The sequence below is a fragment of the Dendronephthya gigantea genome, unplaced genomic scaffold (assembly GCF_004324835.1).
Source record: "Dendronephthya gigantea isolate DGI-Jeju-01 unplaced genomic scaffold, DenGig_1.0 000036F, whole genome shotgun sequence".
NCBI classification, from domain to species: domain Eukaryota; kingdom Metazoa; phylum Cnidaria; class Anthozoa; order Malacalcyonacea; family Nephtheidae; genus Dendronephthya; species Dendronephthya gigantea.
In genome coordinates this window covers 844,731-864,778 of record NW_021163046.1, presented here as the reverse complement: position 1 = coordinate 864,778, position 20,048 = coordinate 844,731, and the positions used below count along the sequence as shown (strand labels likewise).

The 20,048-nt window shown below is 39.0% G+C and overlaps 4 protein-coding genes across 5 annotated transcripts; 3 read left to right on the top strand and 1 right to left on the bottom strand.

Annotated features, from left to right (window-relative positions):
• Window positions 1–1,414: 1,414 nt before the first annotated feature.
• LOC114525890 lies at window positions 1,415–6,797 on the top strand. The gene is made up of 7 exons (XM_028547351.1): window positions 1,415–1,865; window positions 2,268–2,515; window positions 2,644–3,098; window positions 3,416–3,672; window positions 4,074–4,232; window positions 4,470–4,800; window positions 5,138–6,797. Exons 1-7 carry the CDS (start codon window positions 1,415–1,417, stop codon window positions 6,795–6,797), a joined length of 3,561 nt encoding a protein of 1,186 aa, XP_028403152.1.
• Window positions 6,798–7,520: 723 nt separating this feature from the next.
• Window positions 7,521–9,336, bottom strand: LOC114525889. Its single transcript, XM_028547350.1, has 2 exons — window positions 8,789–9,336; window positions 7,521–8,273 (listed from the first exon to the last, which is right to left on the bottom strand). The coding sequence occupies exons 1-2, from the start codon at window positions 9,129–9,131 to the stop codon at window positions 7,630–7,632; spliced, it is 987 nt and encodes a 328-aa protein (XP_028403151.1). The 5' UTR covers window positions 9,132–9,336; the 3' UTR covers window positions 7,521–7,629.
• Window positions 9,337–11,007: 1,671 nt separating this feature from the next.
• Window positions 11,008–15,690, top strand: LOC114525888 (mitotic apparatus protein p62-like). The gene is made up of 14 exons (XM_028547349.1): window positions 11,008–11,108; window positions 11,173–11,276; window positions 12,029–12,145; window positions 12,398–12,449; window positions 12,585–12,623; window positions 12,703–12,747; window positions 13,177–13,208; window positions 13,317–13,404; window positions 13,519–13,670; window positions 14,017–14,256; window positions 14,588–14,686; window positions 15,104–15,175; window positions 15,253–15,327; window positions 15,520–15,690. Exons 1-14 carry the CDS (start codon window positions 11,078–11,080, stop codon window positions 15,562–15,564), a joined length of 1,191 nt encoding a protein of 396 aa, XP_028403150.1. The 5' UTR covers window positions 11,008–11,077; the 3' UTR covers window positions 15,565–15,690.
• A 681-nt stretch (window positions 15,691–16,371) lies between these two features.
• On the top strand, window positions 16,372–19,849 carry LOC114525947 (sphingosine 1-phosphate receptor 2-like). 2 transcript variants are annotated; one of them, XM_028547409.1, is made up of 6 exons: window positions 16,372–16,513; window positions 16,614–16,683; window positions 17,377–17,600; window positions 18,209–18,406; window positions 18,572–18,768; window positions 18,935–19,849. In XM_028547409.1, exons 3-6 carry the CDS (start codon window positions 17,414–17,416, stop codon window positions 19,538–19,540), a joined length of 1,188 nt encoding a protein of 395 aa, XP_028403210.1. In that variant the 5' UTR covers window positions 16,372–16,513; window positions 16,614–16,683; window positions 17,377–17,413; the 3' UTR covers window positions 19,541–19,849. The 2 variants fall into 2 exon arrangements, with proteins under 2 accessions (XP_028403210.1, XP_028403209.1); XM_028547408.1 differs by having other exon boundaries at window positions 17,310–17,600.
• Window positions 19,850–20,048: the final 199 nt, after the last annotated feature.

Below are 20,048 nucleotides of genomic sequence, written 5' to 3'. Positions count from 1 at the left end.
CGTGCATATAAATCGATCGTTTATAATTATACAGTCTAAAAACGGAAACCATGTTTTGACTAAACGTTTCTTATGAATATTCGTTTGTTGCGACGAAGAGTCTATACTCATAATGCTTTTTTTAACAGTTAAATTATTGTTTAATGTATAATAATATTTTAAATGACTGTGATTGGAAATCTGCACTGCAAAATGCGATAATAATTGTTAGTAATTTATTCATATATAATCAAAATTGTAAAAATTGGATATTTTCTCGCCTAATCATGAAAACAAGAAATTGACGGGTTTATAAGCGCTATTTAAACGATATTTACAAATCTTAATGTGGCATATTCATTTGCGGTTAAACTAGAGGTTATTCATACTCAACTCCCAAGACTGCAAGAGGTTTTTTTGTAAACCGAGAAATTCCTTGCATGCGAATAACATTGTAATAATATCTATATATATTTTTGCTGCCCGGCTTTGCCGAGGGATGAAGATAACATTAATAATAATCGTTTTACCGCAATTTTCGGCTAAAATTTCGGACTGTACACAAAGATTATATCATCTCAAGATATAAAGTTAATATTTATTATACATAACTCTGCATGCATGCATATATTTTTCAAAAGAAGAAGGCTTTTCATATAAGCATGCATTGGAATTAAGTAAAACTTCATCAATCAGACCACATCGATCTTTACATGGCAGACATGCAAAATATATAAGACAGTATAATAAAGGCTTGCTTGGCCGGAAAGATAATAAAAATAGCCTCTTTAATTATAGCCCTATAACCTTAACCAAGTTTAATAGCTACGACATTTGAAGCTAAGAATTAATGGCTCAGCATTTTTGATACTGAATTTCCATATATGAAGTATAGCCTATTGCCTATTGGTCTGGATTGCCCCCTGTGATTTAGGAGACATAGATAACTCACGTAGTCTGTGCATTAGATGATACGAGCAAATCAGATAGATCTTTATTGATATTATCTACAGCTTTGGCCATCGAGAATTTCCAAATGAGAAAAAGTTTACAAAGATATCACGTCTTCATGAGCAGAATATTTGCATTATATACTAATTTTTGATCTATAGATAATGGAAGTAATTGAATTACGGCAGCTGGAGAGGGCATGCTGGAATCGAATCTTATAAAATTGCAAAGTTTGATTGTGAAAAGTTTGTAAAACGCGTTTTGAATGATTGTTATACTTTTGCAACGTAAGCAACGCAACTTTTTCTGTTTAAAGTGAAAAATATACGAAATTACTCAAACAAACATTGCATGTTGTGTTTATTATTAGTAGTAGTTCCTTTCTGGAGAAATCATTTTGACCTCGATTTTTCGCCAGTCCATCATTGCTCATTTTTTTACAATATATTTTCTAAGCTTTTAATCGAAGTCGACGTGGAACGTTATGTCTGAGTCGAGCGTGGATGAGAATGGAAATGGTAGACGCCAGGATTTATTGGAAGACATCGTTTTGGACTGGCGTGCTCTGAAATCCAAGCGTCAAAAACGCAGAAAGTTCAAAGATTATCAAGAGCAGTTGTTGAAGGAAATCCCCGGTGCTGCGGATCGAACCAATGTTGCAATGCATGCCGTGATTGACGTCACCGCGGCCGGGGGCGAGAACCAAACCAGGGGCATGGGGGCAACTAAAGAAATTCGTAACCAGGCTCTTATTCATTACATCGCACGGTTGGCGAGCTCGAACAGCGATGACGATGAATTTGATTTTTCCTTTGTCGAGTCGCTCTTGGAGAATGGAGCCGACATCAACACCGCAGACAAGTATGGACAGACGATGTTCCACGAAGTCGCACGATCGTGGAACGTCGACGTTGCCCGTTTTTTACTCAACCGAGGTACAGAATCTATCGCATATTTGATTGCTTCATATGTTCATATTAGAGACGTGTCTGTGTGATTAGAAAGGTGTACGTATTGGAGAAGTGTCGGTATCAGAAAGGTGTCTGTATTTGAGAGGTGTCCGTATTGGAGAGGTGTTTATGTTAGAGAGATGTGTGTAGTCTAGACGTCTGAAGTAAAGAGGTGTCTGCATTAGAGAGGTGACTGTATTTAGAGGTGTCTGTATTAGAGAGATGTCTGTATACGACAGGCGCAGTTTTGTAGAGAATTTTGCAGAATTTAGGAAACTGTACGGATTGCTATAACTAGGAAATCTTCGGAATAGATTTATGCAAGCATCGATTTACTTTTCACACCAAAACTATCCCCTTTTTATAATCCCTTTTTATAACACCCAGGAGCAAACATTAACCAGCAAGACAAATATGGTCGTGCCCCCCTGCACGTTGCCGCAGCTGTGGACTACACTGAGATGATCGAATTCCTGCTTCATCACAAGGCTGATAAAGATATCACAACGTTCGGAGAGTTGCAGACACCCATCCATTTCGCTGCAAAGAACGATGCTTGTCAGGCTCTGAAGTTGTTCATAAACTATGGCGCGAACGTCAACTGCAGAGACTACCAGAACAGAACGCCATTACATGTAAGGTCACTAAACTGTAAATAGAGTGGAATGTTAACTCTGAAATGGAAAATTGAAGCCGATTAGTTTTTCTGCAACTTTAATTTTTCTAATCAACAGCATGCGCAACAAATTTGTGAACTGTTTAGGTCGCGGCCTCGATGAGCAGATCAAAGGCCGCCCGATACTTGGTTGAACTCGGGACACCGTCGGGTATTTATGATCACAACGGAGAGATGACGCTATCCCTTCTTATCCTCAAAATGCCCGAGGTCGCTACAATCGCGTTGGACCAATTCCGTTCGCAGGACATGATAAACAGAAAGGAGTACAACTTTTTGAACTACGTTGAAGGTCCGCGAATCCTGGAGGACAGCCCCCGAGAAAACAAAGCTCGCTCCCCCCTGGAAGTCGCCATCCAGTACGAACAATACTGTATCGTAATGCATCCTGTGATTAAAAGGCTTATCAACGTGAAGTGGGAGTTTTTCGGCAAGAAAGGGGCTCAGTTTGACTTATTCGTTAACGTTGCCTTTGCGTTCGTGTGGACAATTATTGGCATAACGATTCCGTTAAATGCCGCCCAATTATACTGGCCATTAAGGTAAAGTCCGCTTTGGGTACACGCGTAAAAACGCTCAGGTTGATGCAAGTTGATATAAACAGGATGCAGCAATGTTGTGCTGCCCACATTGTTCAGGGTTGTTATCAATATTGAACAATATTGTTACACCCGATTCAGTTTCAACAATATTGTTCAATGTTGATAACAACTCTGAACAATGTGGGCAGCACAACATTGCTCCATCCTGTTTATATCAACTTGCATCAACCTGAGCGTTTTTACGCTGTAGCTGTGTGATTCTCATCTGGTGTAACATAGGGAAACAAATACCTAATTTTTTACATTTACCTTCTTAGATACGCGTGGTGGCGCCTTCTTTTCGCCATCGCTGCAGTTTTGTTGACAGGGTTCGAATGTTACAAGCAAATCTCGAGTTTCATCTACTTGAATAAGGCCATAAGACGTTGGAAAGCGTTTCGCGAGAAAAGCCTGTGGAACGACAAGCGATTTTGCCATCCAAAATGGCGGGATGAAAACGAGTATTTGGACAAAGAGATTAAAGACGCGAGAGAGGAACGCTTCTTTACAAGACAAGATGGCTGGGTAGTTCTAGGTAAACGATTAAATATCATGACTTGGCTTGCATGACAACCCGGCTGGAATCTATTGAAACTTGGCTTGAAGGCGGTGTTACACTATGCAACTTTCCTTGCAACTTGCAGTGCAGTTCTAATCCTGAGTTATCTAAAGTTGACAAATACAAATATTTCTTACGATTTCATACGTTTTCTTAGCATTTTGAACACTCTTTACAAATTAACGTCCCTCAAAAATTGCATAGTGTAACAGTGCCTTTAGAAACTGCTTGGTTTTACCGTCGTAAAAACCAAAATATTAGCATAAATTATATAGCGGGCCTAACGCCTGTATTTTGAAAGCTCACTCACATTCAAACTCAACGAGTCCTGAGTGACTGAATCTTGCAACCTATCAACTAAGACTGGATTTTTCTAGACTGGCTTGCTTTACTTCTGATACTGTCTGGCATCTCGTCGCACATCGCCTTCCTCGTGACCGGCTCCAAGATGACGCGTGATGTCCACGTGCGCATCGTGTCGTTCGTGTTGATTGTGCTGTATGTAAGATTGCTGAAGTTCACGCGCCCTTTTGAAGGTTGGTATATGGTAGATACGTGTAACGGCTAGTCTATGAAATTAATTTTAAAGGGAAACCGATCTAGTTGTCAGAACTGCTGATAAGGGGGTCTTTTAATAGCGTTGAAATTTCGCATCTGTTCAATTCCTCTGATACAAACGATTGGTGGTGATCCCAGCGTTTTAGGGGCTTCCTTTAACCAGGGCTTTTTGCGGGCTAAATTGAACATTTCTATTGCTGTATTATTCATCTCAGGTCCAGGACCCTTCGTTGCCTCCATTGCGCCGATGTTAAAAGACTTCTTTAAATGGTCAGTCTTGTTCATTCTACTTTTCGTGCCATACGCGTCAATATTTTGGATGATATTCGGTCCAACAAACGAGGACAACGCACCGTTTCTGTCGGACATTCCTGGACTAATTTTCACGGTGTTCAGTATGGCTGCTCTCAGTAATCTTTCGATGGTGGATGATTTAGTGAGCATCGATGAAAACATGGCCAGGATTCTTGTGGGAAGTTTTGTTGCTGTTTCGACCATTGTAACTCTGAATCTTCTCATTGCAATGCTCGCTGACACCTTCACAAGGTATATATTGTTTTTATATTGATTAATTTCCTTGTCATTTTGTGCTGAACATAATACATTTCGCACATATCTAGCTAATATATAACATTCATTTTGAAAGTTCGGCTCCCCAATTTTTAGGTGGATTGACGCCCTTGATTCGAATCCCACAGACGTGTTTTGTAAGTTGTAAGGTGTTGTATTTCAACAGAACTCAACAAATTTGTGAGTGAAATCCTTCCAAAATTGTTTACAAACACATCTTGTAGAGAAGGTGGTATATTGACTAAATTTACGATCATATTTTCATCGCATTAAATGAATATATTTTCGCCAAAAAATCTTTATTTTTTTCAAGGATGTATGAGAATTCTTTGGAGACTGCAACGATGCAAAGGGCGAAGACAATCTTGTACTTGGAGCAAAAACTATCATCTTCCATCTGGCGAGGTTACTGTGAATATATACATAAGTCTTGTAGTCCTGACGTGACTAGCCTTTCGGGAGACATTGACTTGGGAAAACGGGACAAGAAACGCACGAAAGAAAAACTACTTCGAGGGGTGGAGGAAATTCACAGCATCATGAACGAACGCTTTGGACCAAAGGTTGGCACCACCGTTTCCGATATGGACAAGTTGTTGTCGGGCGTGGAGAAGTTGAACAAGATTTTAACGTCTCGTTTGCAAAGCAACGGTGTCAGCCTACCCCAGCCTGGTTCGATGAACTTAAATATCATTTTAGGTCAAGAAAATAGGGTTGGTAACGCAATGATTAGTGGGCTAGCAGTGGAGAGTGAGGTGTTGGTTGCACAGGGTGAAAGTTCGAATCGAAAGCCAAAGTCTTCTCAACAAAAAGAAGACAAAAACAAAAGGAATATTGAACAACAAAATGGAAGCAGCAGCCCAAGTTCTTCGGCTTCTTCCCACCGTTCGAGCGATGGAAACGAGGGAAGATTAACCAATGGAAAGATACAAAAACAACTTGATCTTATTTTGAGCTTGATGAGGGAAGCCATCAAAAGCGGGAAGTTGAATTTCACGATCAACGGCAAAGCCTTCGTCACTGAGAGGAATGTTCAGGAAAATTTGGTCGAGGAACTGATTGGAAAAGATAGCGCATGTGACCGAGCCCAGTGTATTTCGGACTGCGGAGATGCGATGGTTGATACGCAGTGTAAGCACGGGATTTCGAACCCGGCTTGTTCCCCGGTTCACTTCGACTTCGAGGACAACGCCGATGACACTCGACACAGCCCGTTGGATTTGTACACGTCAGATGAGGTAATCGTAAGCACGCCGGTCCAGTCTCCAAATGTTTTGGACGGAGAACATCGAGCGTCGATAGATTCCGAGAGGCTTACGGCACGGTACGAAGGTAGCAGCTTCCTGTCGACGAGCAGCGCCGAATTTGCCACGACGTGCGATGAAAACGGCTTCAATTCCAGCCAGACAAGCGTTGTTTCAAACAATAACGAGCAATCACCTTCGCCAAATCCAGGTGTAAGCCAAACAAGGCCTCAAACGAAAAGATCCCATCGGCGAATTCCGCCTAAAATACTTCTCCCGTACGAGACGGGGGGCGTCCTCGGTGGGAGCTCCGAATCTGATGTCAGCACCCAAGAAGCAAAAACAAGAGTTAGAAAATACGTTGTGCATGATCGCCAGCCTGTGGTTGATGATGATTTTAGCAGCACCAGTCTTGGAACGGATGTTACCGACCATTCATGTGACGACGATAGCCAGGGCAGCGGTTTTAGTCATTACGCTGTGAATTACGGCACGAGCCCCGAACAAGATGGTCTGGTTGGTAGACAAGATGTACCCCGAGTACCTCATGTAAGATGGGCTGATACGGCTTCAGAAGCCGGCAGCACAGCGTTTCTTAATATCCGCGAAATCTCGACGTCGCCTTCCGAGTGTCTCTCCGGTGATGTTCGCCCCGAAAGCGATACGGCGAGTGCCGATGAGAGACAAATAGGGATTGAAAAAAACAGCGGACATCAGACGTATGTATGATTAGGGATATTGCGGGTTAGTCAGATTAATATAACGTCTATAATGGGCGAATTAAAGTCTTTAACAACAGTCTTTTACAGCATACCTCAAGATATTGGCATGCGGTCTCGAGGAAGCTAATTCCATTGGCATTGTTCTTCTCCAAATTCCTAACCAAAATCAGTGAATATTTAAAGCACAAAACAAAACTATAACAAGAGTTTACATAGAGCTTCAAAGACAATTGACACCATAATCCGTGAGACATTTATTAAATAATTGGAGCCAGGGGAGAATAGGCAAAAATTATCTCGTATTCCATACAGCGTCGTAGCTATTAGACCGTTTAATTTAGGGGTGTATATTCATATATTAATGTTTACATATCAAGGAACGATAGCACATAAAATAAAATAGTCGGGCATAAGAATGATGAATAAGGTATATACACCCCAGCCACAATTAAGGTTCTAGCAATTGCAACCTCCCTGATAAACCAATTAAGGTTCTAGCAATTGCAACCTCCAATAAACGGAAGGTAAACTCAGGAACGAAGGACAAGTCTTAGTAAGTATTTAGTCCATTAAAACCATCTGGATTATTGCTTCATCGTACGAAATCAGAAAACCATGTCGTTGTCATGCCAACTATCATTTTTAGAACAAAACCGTCTTTGCCCGAGCAAAGTTTATTTCGTATACAATGAAAACAATGTCATCATAGACAACAACAATTTTTCTCACGAAATATTTGTGGGGGAAAACCTTGAAAACCGGGCGTGATGCATATTTTTTTTTATTTACTTCATTAGCTGAAGACCTGTCTTAATTTCAATTAGTTTTATTAGCTGTTTTTAACCACAAACAGGCGATGTTATGGCAAACCATTGGTCAAAGCATCCTTTTGGAAGACCATTCGTGGTCATAAATTCATTATATCCGAGGTATTTTCCTCGTACGATTTTCATGAGTTCTTTGGCTTGAGAATTTCGTCCAGTTGGACTGTCGACAATCACCGAGTTTGACGATGACAAACCACGATCACGAATATCTTCAAACACTCCCTTGAGAAGCGCTTTACCAACTTCAATATCTTCACAAAACAGAGGACCGATTTTATAACCTTCCTCGTGAATGAACGCCGTTCTTGCAGCGACATAACCAACGAGCGATCCCTCTTTGTCGATTGCAGCCCGGGTGTGAGTGCCTGGTGTATTCAACCATTTCTGTAAAAACTTGCTCCGGTTGTATCCAAACACTGCTGTATCATAGCTGTAGATATCTTCCATGTTGATTTTGCTAATGCACTTCACCTCACAACAATCTGAATAGTCTTTGAGTGCATCCAAAGCTTTGGTAATATTAAGATCGTATATCCCCACAGTCCATCGTGAAATCATGTTGTGTGATTTTTCCGCTATCCTAGCTATGTCTGGACCAGAATATATTGACCTGTTTTTCGCGCCAATCGAGTTAGCAAGACAGATTTGATCAATTTTTGTTCCATATCAACGATGCAGGGCCGGATTAACCTATCGCAGGGCCCGTAGCATTTTTTCAGCGCGGGGCCCCTAAACCCCCCCCCCCCGGCGGGCCGAAATTCAGATTGTCCTGAAATCAAAATATAATATGTGTACCATGATGTGCAAAAATAACTCTATGACAAATAAGAACGTATGTACATGAATTTTAACTTTCATCCAACCCAGCTTATCAATAGCAATAGCCAGCTCTATCAATATACACTACTCTCATCTCTACTCAGTAACATAATCTGATGTAAGGTTTAAAATGTACGTGTAAGACGTAATGAGACGTCGTGTCAAATGACACCTGCGCTCCGGTGAGACAAATAGGCAATGAGTCATGTCTAAACTGCAGTTTATGCAAGATTCTAAAATGAATTTCTTAAACAAACTTTTAGTAAATACCTACTTTTTGGAATAACGTTATTTTATTTTGTGGCCATGCGGCTTTGGTTGGGGCCCTTTCGGCGTGACGGCGTCGACTCACGCGCAAAAAAAATTATAACCAAGTAAAGCGCGGGGCCCCTAAAGCGCGGGGCCCATGGGCGGACGCCCTTCAGCCATATGGTTAATCCGGCCCTGCCACGATGTCGATATTGCTCTTCAACGCAATACGAGCCCAAATGATGATAGCCGTTTGCGTATTTTATGATTGAACGTGTAGCAATTGGTTTGCCATCTAACTCGCCAACGTAAAAAGCTGTCGGGTCCAACTCAAGGAAACAGTCGATATCATCGACACAAGGACGCCAGCCTTGCCGCGCAAGAAGCTCTTGGTAATAGTGTTTAAGCAATCTTGTTGCTGGTTTGATCAACCGAACGTGAAGCATTTCGTTAATGACAGATATGTTTGTGAACCCAAGCGAGGTGAAGCGGTTGTTGAAATGTGAAGTGATCGCTGAAAAGCGTGACGTCAAATCCGTAAAAAATTAACAACAACGTTATGTTTACGTAAACTGCCATATTTCTAGACGATTAGACAAAACTGTCCATATATCAAACACTATATATTGGTTTACTATAGGCCTAGTTCTAAAATTTGTGCGATTTTTAAATCTGGGCACGTCGAATTTTTATTATATTCAAAGCAGAACCAATATGCAAACTTGAGTGCACGGATATTACCTTTTTTAAAATCCGTTTAAATAATTAAATACGGCCGAATGAACATAGGTCGTTATAAATTGAACGTTATCAATTTACAATAAAACTTGTTAGGGGCTTAGGGCTACTTTCTATTGTCGCAATTTTTGCAGGTGCGTACACGCACGTAAAAGTTAAAAGCCTGCATGATTTCCATATGACGTCGACCTGTGGCCGACTCATTCAGTTTCAGAAACACAAAAGATTTCACTCATCAATAATCACCGGCAATAATACTTTGCCGACTTCGACGTAATATGGAAACACGATAATTTAGGAAGTGTTTATTCATATATAATATATTCAGTTCTGCTCGATGGATTTGTTTTGTAAGTGCAATCGCTTACAGTAGAAATCTGTCGGGCACATAGGTCGGGCAGAACTGAATATACGAATAAGGCTGTTTTACGTACACGCGCGTAAAAGATTAAGGGGCTGTTTACATGAGCCCGGTTACCCGAGATTCAACGAAGCGTGAGAGGACTTTGAGGTATTGAAATAAGTCTTTATGACACCAAACAAGCACATGCTATTATTGTGGTGATTATATGACTGCCAAATCATGTTATATGCTCATTCCAATACCTCAAAATCATCTCACGCTTCGTTGAATCTCGGGTAAACGGGCTCATGTAAACAGCCCCTAAAACCTTCTTCAAGAAGAAAAAAAAACAAATCATCAACAGTACGAAACTATAAACTAAACAAGTATAGATCACTGCACGGGGCCGGTTGTATAAAACTTTATAACTAGATTTTGAGCAGTTAAATGGTAGTCTGGTAGAAAACACGAGATTCTTATCAGCCAATTTTGCCACGAACTATAAATTAAAGTTAACTGTAGTCGTTCACCCCAAGTCAAGATGGTCTGCATAGTGGTGAAGGAAATGCTCTCCCGAGATTAAAGGCGGAGTTTCGAGCCCGTTAAAGGAATGCTTTTCACTGGAAATTCCAGTGTATCGTATCTTGAATACTATCGTAACTTTTACTTCTTCAACATTTATTTTAATAACCAATTAAAAAAAATGAGTATTCTAATTTCCAACGATATCTGTCGTAATAAATCCACAATGTTTACAAATGGATTGAAATTAGTTATGTTCAGTACATATGTCTAGCCAAATAGAAAATAGAGACAAAAAGGACAAGCATTTGAGCATTAAAACGGCGTGGTTATCCTTATCAAAAGTTTGACATCATAACCAAAGCATGGTTATATTGTTCAATGTTTGTATGTGAGCGCCAAACATGCTGGAAACTTTCATAGGACAATTATTTCACCATTAAAACAGCGTGGTTATCCATGTCAAAATATTTGACATCATAACCAAAGCATGGTTATATTTTTTGTTTGTATATGAGCGCCAAACATGCTGGAAACTTTACATAGGACAAGCATTTCACCATTAAAACATTAGCTTTAAACTGCTTGTTTTGGTCTTTTTGGGAACTTGTTTGGTTTATACTTTATAGATCGTCAATACAGTAAAAACGCGAGATCAGCGTCAAAATTGCTAGAGCCCAGCCCAATCGCGGTTTGCCGCCATATAAAAATACGGCGTTCGAATTTTTTTTCCTTTTTTCCGGAGACAACGCAAAGAAGTGTTTTCTCTGCAACACGTGTTTCAAAAGAATGGCTTCCTTGGAAAGAAACTATTTTTGGGGTAAATTTTTTTAACCTTTCCTACCCAAAATCGAGTAATTTTCTAACGCCATATGCTTGTCTAGGTTGTACGCTGAGCAAAGACAAGCCCGAGGTAGAATGGCTTGGTTTAGATGCCAAAGAAAGCCCTGTGGAAGTCGACATTTTAAACCAACTTGCTCTCAGTCAGGCACGTATATAAAAGATAAAACGTCCTATTAATGTTAAACCGTCGATTGATTTGTGTAATCCAATGCTATTTTGCCGGTTCAGGTTAGTGTTTCATGCATAAGGTCGCTCGATTGTTGAATTTCACTCGTTGTTTGCCGCAAATGTGCAAAAGTTGCAGTGTTTATTTTAACTCGAATTTAATACCAGTATTAAAATCTTTCATGATTTGATTTGGCTGTGAAGACAAGTATATTCGCCATGAAATAAAAGTGGTAAAACATACTTTTTAAACTGTCCAAAATGCTAAAGGGTCCTGTTCCAATCTACCATGGCCAGATCATCATGTATGGTGCATTTATTCCGTTCAAGTTATTAGCCAAACTGCTGAAGATTTGGCAAAGTTTACCATGCCAATGATCTGCAGTTAATCTGCATGAAATCCATTTCAACTGGCTATTAACAAAGCGAAACCATCTATCTCAACAACACCAGGTCAACCGACTTTACGTTGGGAAACATGGTTGATATTCTCAATCAATTATCATTTCGAATGCAGTTCTGTTCTGATAGCCATGCTTAGGATATTAGGAAATTATTCTTCCCAAAATGATGACCATGACGCATTTCTGAAGAGCGGTGGTTTTGTTCTATGTTGATCACCACGAAACTCTCGAGCTGATTGGGAAAAACAATTGCATGGTTTGAGCGGTTTTTTATGCTTTTTTGCTGATATTTTCCTAACATTTCTTGTGATTACACCCATTTTTTCAGGCATGCCTTGGGCCGAAAGCAAAAGACAACTCTCATGTTGTACAGGTCACAACAAAAGGTGTCAACGACAACTCAATAACACAGCCTATTATCATTCTTGGTTCTGGAGTTAGGCAGGTAAAAAATGGCAAGAATATTTCTTATTAATATAGTACCGGTAGCCAAAATACACAAATGATTATTGAAACCAGGTGAATATATTTTGAGCAAAACTTTTGTAAAGTCATGGAAACATACCCTTGATGAACTAACCTTATTTACACAAGGATTCAAGCCTGCATATCTCTCAAAATTTTGTCATTAAGAAGAAGTTATTTTCTTCAAGTATTTTACCTAGCTTTTTAACTATCCAGTAAATCTTTTTAACAGGTACAGTGTCGACTAGAGTTTAATTCGGAAGCGACCTTCAAACTTATTGAAGGTAAAGTTCTTGATAATGTTTATTTATAACTGGTAGATTTAGGCAGGATTTTTTCATGTTCTCCCCAATCATAATTGAAATTTTCAAGAATTTGGTCTCTTATATTTTGAGAACTTTGTTTTGAATATATTGTAGGAGTTGGACCAGTTCATCTGTCTGGTAGTCACATTCAAGGTACATTACATTAATTTTTGCTTTTTTAAAGGTACAAAATTGTTAAGATAACTAAGTTTGTTTTTTATAAAACCTCTAGTGTTATCCGAGGGTTATGTTGACAGTGACGAAGAGGACAGCATTGGTAATTGTAGTTGAATTATGTCTCTAAATACTTGGATTGTGTAAGCTAGTTTAGTGAGGCTTTTTGAGATCAGTTGTGAATGAAGTATCTGGTCATAAGGGTTTGATCATGTCTTTGCAAGTTTCTGGATATATCAAAGTCAGAGATATGTCATCCAGTTAAGAAAATAAGGATGGTCATAGATACCAAAATATGTTGAGATCAGGGACTTGACATTTAGTTAAATCTTGAGATCACTATCTGGTAAACTATTCAAAGGAATGACCATCCTACATTTTTCACAGGATTGTAATGAGCAAAACAAATTAAACTTGTAAATTAAGATTAGTAAATCACTGTTCAGTTAAAGTGACTGGTATAATTGCAGTCACACTTATACATATGAGATCAATTTTTATAATTCTGAAATCAATATTTTTTATATTTTAGATGAAGGCATTGCATCCGGAAAACTATTGTCGGTAAGACTTACATTATTTATCATCACTTGTAATAGTTTAAATTATTTCCATTGTGTTGTTGAAAAACCATATCTGATATTTTAACCCTTTGTTTGTGTTCAAACCCAGCCACCGAATGTAAAACGACAAAATCCACCCAAGTCTGGAAAAGAACAACGTCCGGCCGCTAAGAAAGCAAGGCTTGAAATAGTCAATGGTAAGCTTTGCTAAATGAATATATATATATAGCTCTATTATTTGCTTGTATTGTGGGGTATATTTTGTTACATTGCCAGGTTCGAATTCATTTGTTTATTTTGATAACCCTCAGGCAATGATGCATCCAGCGATGAGGAACCAGACCAACTCATCCCGATAAATCTGAAAGACGACAAGGCAAAGGTAGCCAAAGGAAAAGTGGACAAAACAAAGAAACCAGCTGTTGACACCAAGTCGAAGAAACCAATTTCAGCTCCTGCGAAGGTATTTGAAAACCAAGAACAACATTTCTGCCCAATATTCCTAATATAATAATTTTGAAAGGCGATTTATAACTTGAATAATCAATTTTTGTGTGGGAACTCTTGATATAATTATTTGCATATAATAACTACACATTTGTCTCGCACAATTCGCACTCGCCATGACGAATATGCCGCCATTTTTGAGATACTTTTTTTCAAAACCGTAACCTTGGGCGCCTGTCTTTGATTTTAGGTTGAATTTATTCTTCAAATGGTCTGTTGATTCTGAAGAAGTTTCTTAATTTTAAAGTTGTTATAGCTAATTTACTGAATTCGTTTCATAAAAATCGATTTTTTTTTCACAGAAGGCCAAGTTAGATGAGGATGACGAAGATGATTCCGAAGACGACGAGGATGATGATGATGATGATTTCGATGTCGATTCGGAAGATGATGACGATGATGAAGATGCGTCCGATAGCGATGATGATGATGATGACAGTGATGATGATGACGATGATGATGACGATGATGACGAAGATGATGAAGACGATGAAGATGATTTCGATGAGGAATCAGATAAAGAGGAGGAAGGCTTAACCCAGGTACGAATATTTCACTGGAAGTGAAACGCCGGGGGGGGGGGGGCGAAGTGCAGCTAGAATTCGTGCGTTCGGCTATATTTTGTCTTCTTGTTGGTTACATGTGGCTGGTCCTAACTCAAAACATCAAAATTCTTGTGGCGGGTACCATTTTATGATTCGATATTTCACTGAAATCTAATCCATGCAATTTTGGAGGTTTTAGTTTCACAAAATAGTCACAAAGCATAGTCACTGACCGCCTAATACACTGGATAGCGCGACTTATCGTTAAAACAATAATGCAGAAATGGTGCTTGCGGTATGTGCTACAAATAAACGTTTGTTTCTACAGAATAAAGGAAAGCCCGCAAAGGTTACCCCTGGAAAGAAGAAAGAGGAAAATAAAACGCCTGGAAAGAAACAAACGCCGAACAAACAGACGCCAAAGAAGGTAGTGTTGGTAATTTCCCGCTCTTTCTAAAACTGACTGAAATATGAATTCTGGAGTTATAGTCCGTATTGTTGAAACGTGAAAAATGCTCGATACGTCATCGGTCAAGTTATTTTGCTTTTTGCGGCTTTTCTCCCGAAGATAAAGGTAGGGTAGGGGGGGGGAGGTCTAGGGGCACACCCGCCCTTTTCTGAGATGGCATTTATTCTGGAGTTATAGTCCGTATTGTTGAAACGTGAAAATGCTCGATACGTCATCGGTCAAGTTATTTTGCTTTTTGCGGCTTTTCTCCCGAAGATAAAGGTAGGGTAGGGGGGGGAGGTCTAGGGGCACACCCGCCCTTTTCTGAGATGGCTAAGTGAATAAATAAATATATTTCTGATGGCCAAGCGAGATTGTGATGATTCTTTCACTCAGGGTAACATGGAAGCTTCTGTAAATCTACCAAAGACGCCTGACCTGAGCACCGTAAAACAGAAACTTTTAAAGGTTTGTTTACAACGTGAATTTACCATCTGCATAGAGCCGAACGTGGGATTTTAGAAGGGAATTGTTTTATGTTTTAGTCCCCGAACCTGCCGAAAAAAATGGACAAGTTTAAAAATTTCATGAAAACAAATATGAAAATCACTGACGAAAAGGTGGGTGCAAAGAATTGATACGTTTGATCAGCAACAATGATGTATTTCAAGAGGGAAATGCATATTAAGTTTGACTTCAAACTTGTTCAAACAGCGATACAGTAAATACTGTACATTATCCCAGTCAACTTCACATGTGTCGATGAACTCAGTTGAAGGCCATTTGATGGTACATACTTCTCACTTGCTTAGGTTGTTAAAGATATGTGGACATTCGTTCAAGCGAACAAGAAGTAGGCTCGTAACAAACAGTGGATGGAACTAGCTTGCGTTACCGTGCGAGTTAAATTTCCCCATAATAATGTATACAATTCACATTCAGGACTATATATAATGCTGGACCAATAAATGGATGCTAAAATCCTTGACCGGTATCCAGGTTCATGCGGGTTGTATGTTACATAAAATGCCTTTTTATACAGAGGGACGTTTTTATCCATCATGTAAATTGCATGTTTAGTTTAGGGTTGTTTTATCGCGTGCTGCGTATTGACATGAGAAATAAAATTGCTTTTAAACACGTAGAAAATATGCCGGTTCCTTTAGTCGTTTTGTCATGACAAATCGTTTTCGTCGATGTGAAATAGTCCAGATGTACGTTTTTCTTTTTTTCTGTATTCAAATCGGTCATTCTTTAACTGTGCTTTGTGCACACACGTGGAGATATTCTATCACATCCGCCACCTTGACATGTTCACGACAATTACGATGAAATATTAGAGTTTTGGTTTTCTGTTAAAAAAAACATGATTTACGCACTCTGTCGACATTTATCTATCTAAAATGACGCTCGATTTACACTGTTAAATTTAGGTGGATAATTTTCATGTCTGAAGGAGTGTGTTGCAAATTTTTGTGGGGACTTTAACTTGAACTATTTAGCACGTTTCAAGCGTGAAATAGTTTTTAAAAATGTCAAAACTTGACATATTACAACAACTGCGATCTCAGGAATTGAGCATGACGTCATTTTGTATCTAGTAATGATATTCTGCATTCTTTGGTATCGTCGTACGTCTTGTTCAAACAACTGATGCTATTTTCGTTTGCTTTTCGTCTGCCTTCATTTTGAAAGCTCGTTCCCTCGGCTTTTAACTCTTGTGTTAACTTGTATCTCGCGCAAAAGTTGTACATAAAAATTGGCGGGAAATATCTCAACGAAGTTTGAAAATCGTCCGAGCCAGAGGTAGGTTTCTAACCATGCGAGGATTAGCTTGCCAACTTCACCAATCATAACATTCGGCTTTGCTAAGATCAATGTCTCGGTGTTTTATCTTTACACGCAGGTAAATGCTCTCATCTTCATTTTCGAATTTTAACAACACTTGAAAATTAAACTGGCAAGCTAGACTCCCGGTAAGTGTTGACAACGTTTTTGTTGCAAGTCGTACTGGCATATGGATATAGTTTATAGTGGCGGTTTTAACATGTTACTGTGCAAATAAACCGCTCATATTTTAATTTTATAAAGTTTAATCGCGTGTAGGATGATGATGATATATTTATAGTCTTGCAAGAATTGCTTTTCGTCTACAAAAAGTTCGTGGAATTTTGGCAGGCAGCCTTAGTACATTTCTCTTTTTTACGAGATTGTAATCTCTATTAAGAAAGCTGTTAATCACAACTTTTCAACCTGTTCCTGATGGTTATTCAGAAATTATTGAATTGTGAAGCTTATTTTGCCTTTCTTGTCGGTTTTTTCGGTTAAAAAAAACGTAAAACGCGCATACTTAAGTCAATTCTTCTTCGAAAAATGCTATATCTGACCTGTTGTCTAAAATTCAAATGAATGGGGGTTAAAAGCTGGGAAAATTGGGAACAATTCGAGCGAGTTATAAAGAATATCTCGACTAAAGCAATAAAGATAATCCAGCCGGTATATTGTCTCAATAATCCTTTCCTAAATAACGAAATCTCCAGTTAATCCAGGTTTGTTTACAGAGGTAAATTTTCATTCCAAAATTTCCGTTTTTGCTCCATAGACCATACATTTCTAAACCGGAACAACTGAGCCTGAGTTGAAGAAAAGTTCATAATATATCTTCACAGAACAATTATAATACGACAAAACACTTTTACATCTGGGATGATGAACCAAACAACGGATAAGATGGTGTCATTTGAAGATGGCCAAGTCGTGTTGAATTATATTTTTCTCTGCATTCTCTTCATCGCTATCTTGGTAAACAATAGTCTAGTCTTGACGGCATCGTGGAGTCAAAAGCGTCTTCATTCTCAACTCAATGTTATCGTCCTCTCTTCCATGGCTCTAGGTAAGGTTATTTGTCTAATAAACAGACTTCAGAGAGGTGCGACTTAGAATTTGCCGTTGAGTTGACAAGCGAGAGTTTACATGAGAGTTTCATTAACTTTCTTTTCTTGATCAAACGAAAACAAGAGATGCATGAAGTTAAACAGCGAGAGTGTACATTTGAGTTTTGTCAACTTCCTTGATCAAACGAGAACAACAGTTGTATCAGAGTTTACAAGCAAATGTTTATATGAGAGTTTTAATTTAAAAACTTTTATTTCTTGATCAAACAACTGAAACAAGGACAAGAGTTGCATGAGAGTTGACAAGCTGGAGTTTGTATGAGAGTTAACAAGGGGGAAATTCATTTCAGACCAATCAGCAAGTTTGTTTACAATGTTGGTGACCCAATCAGAATGTATAAATTTTGACTACTTCCGGTAAAAAGGTACATAATTTACCATTTTACACGAAGTATTGAAAATGTAGACATTCAGATTGTCTTTACCTAAAAATGTAAACAAATATGTCGATTAGTTTTAAACGAAATTCCATATTGTTATGACAGTTAATATCAACTTTCCTCGAGCGAAAAGCGTCTTCAAAGTTGATCCTTATTTTTGATTCAAGCTCAAATGATCGGAGGTCTGATGTCGATTCCAATCAACATGGCGCTAGTTCAGGATTACGAAGAAGATCCGAGGTTGGACTTTTCGGTTGTTGTTGCGACGTTTTCCGGTGTCGCAAGCCAGTTGCTCCTGAGTATCGTTTGTGTTGAACGTTACCTCATTGTGGCGAAGCCTGTTGTCCACGGAAAACTGAAACGAGGTAAATATTTTAGCCATTTTAGGACGTAACAAATCATAACATGTCGTATCTTTGAATAGATAATATGAGAGCCTTCTTGGAGAAGATTTCTGCATGCTTTTGTAGTTGTAGGAATTTCTTTAACTAGTTTAGTAATAAAATCTTGATAAAATATTTTTTATCCAGGATATGTTATCATTTCATGTGTTATCGTTTGGTTTCTCTCTCTACTGGCTGCATTGCTGTCGTTGGTAGATTTCAAGAACTATTCAATATTCCTCGTGACTGTGTTTTTCATATTGCCTTTTCTTGTGGAAGTTTTTGGCTATGTGCTCCTGTACTGCTGTTCGAAAGGACGCACTCAAACAACTCTGCTCAGAAAGGTAAGGCGATGAAATATATTCGTTCATGTTGCATAGAAAGGTTGCTAACCAGAAGCTCTAAAAATTACGACTACATCGATTATAAATACCCTAAAAAAGCGTAACAATTACATTAAATAAATGAAATGATTTGTTGCATATATCATTTAAAGATTCTTTTTTTCAGGAACTTCGTCTGGCTAAATGGTTTGCGATTTTCACGTTTATATTCAATGTTCTTTGGCTTCCTTTCATCGTCACCATTCTCCTGCGCGATCACTGCGAATCATGTGATACGGAGCGTGGTTCGCTGTTCCTGTTTATCCTGTATTTCCAGTTGCTTAGCGACGCAATATCGGCCATGATATACTACCGAGCAAGCCTCGATTTCCGTCTAGCCTACAAGATAGTCTTCTCAGAATTGCGCAACATGATATGCAGAGGCGCGAATTCGGATAACCCACAAGACGTCGCAATGCATGACGGTACGATACGACGTGACGCTAAGGAGAATCATGTGAACGAGGCGATGTATTGGAACGAAGAAGCGAGCAGAAACGCCCGACACAATGATTCTTCTCTGCGCCATTCTCGAACAGCTGACCCGTCATCGAAGGCGGATCACGAAGACGTTCACATAGTGCCTTACGAACAGACCAAATATTTTAGCGGGAACTTTGGAGCGGAGGAGGATATTCAAGGGGTAGACGGTGATAATGATGGTGTTCTTACGCTCGATGACGAGTTTGGGTTTCATGATATTGACATTATTCCTTATGATCAATCTTGTTAAAGGCAGTTCCTTCATTGTCGTTGTGAAGACGTTTGAAAAGCTGAGGTGGGCGCAAAAATGAAGAGTTCTCCTCCAAAACCAGTACCTTGCAACGCAGTCACTCCTTCGGTCATTGAAGTAGCACGTTAAAACGTCTGTTATTTACAGAAACACTGGATACTGTGATGTGTCATTTTAGAGTCTTTTAAGGTGACAATGGCAAGGCGTGACAAGGCGACTCATGTTTATTTGACTTTCTTTATATAAGGTGGTGGGAATTTTGCTCAGTTGCCACATTGGATTCTGTTCTAAATTCCTTACATGTTTGAATGTGATGTTATGATAAACTTTTATTTTTTATATCTACATTGTATGTTTATTTTAACTGAATTAAGTACTTAGATCGGGCGACTTTATCCGTCAGCTAAAGATGACGCAATTTCCTTTGCAACTTAGTCGGAAATGTACTCTTTTGTGTAATCCTGCCTGCAGCTTGTCTAGCAGCATTGCGATAAGAAAAAGAGCTGGC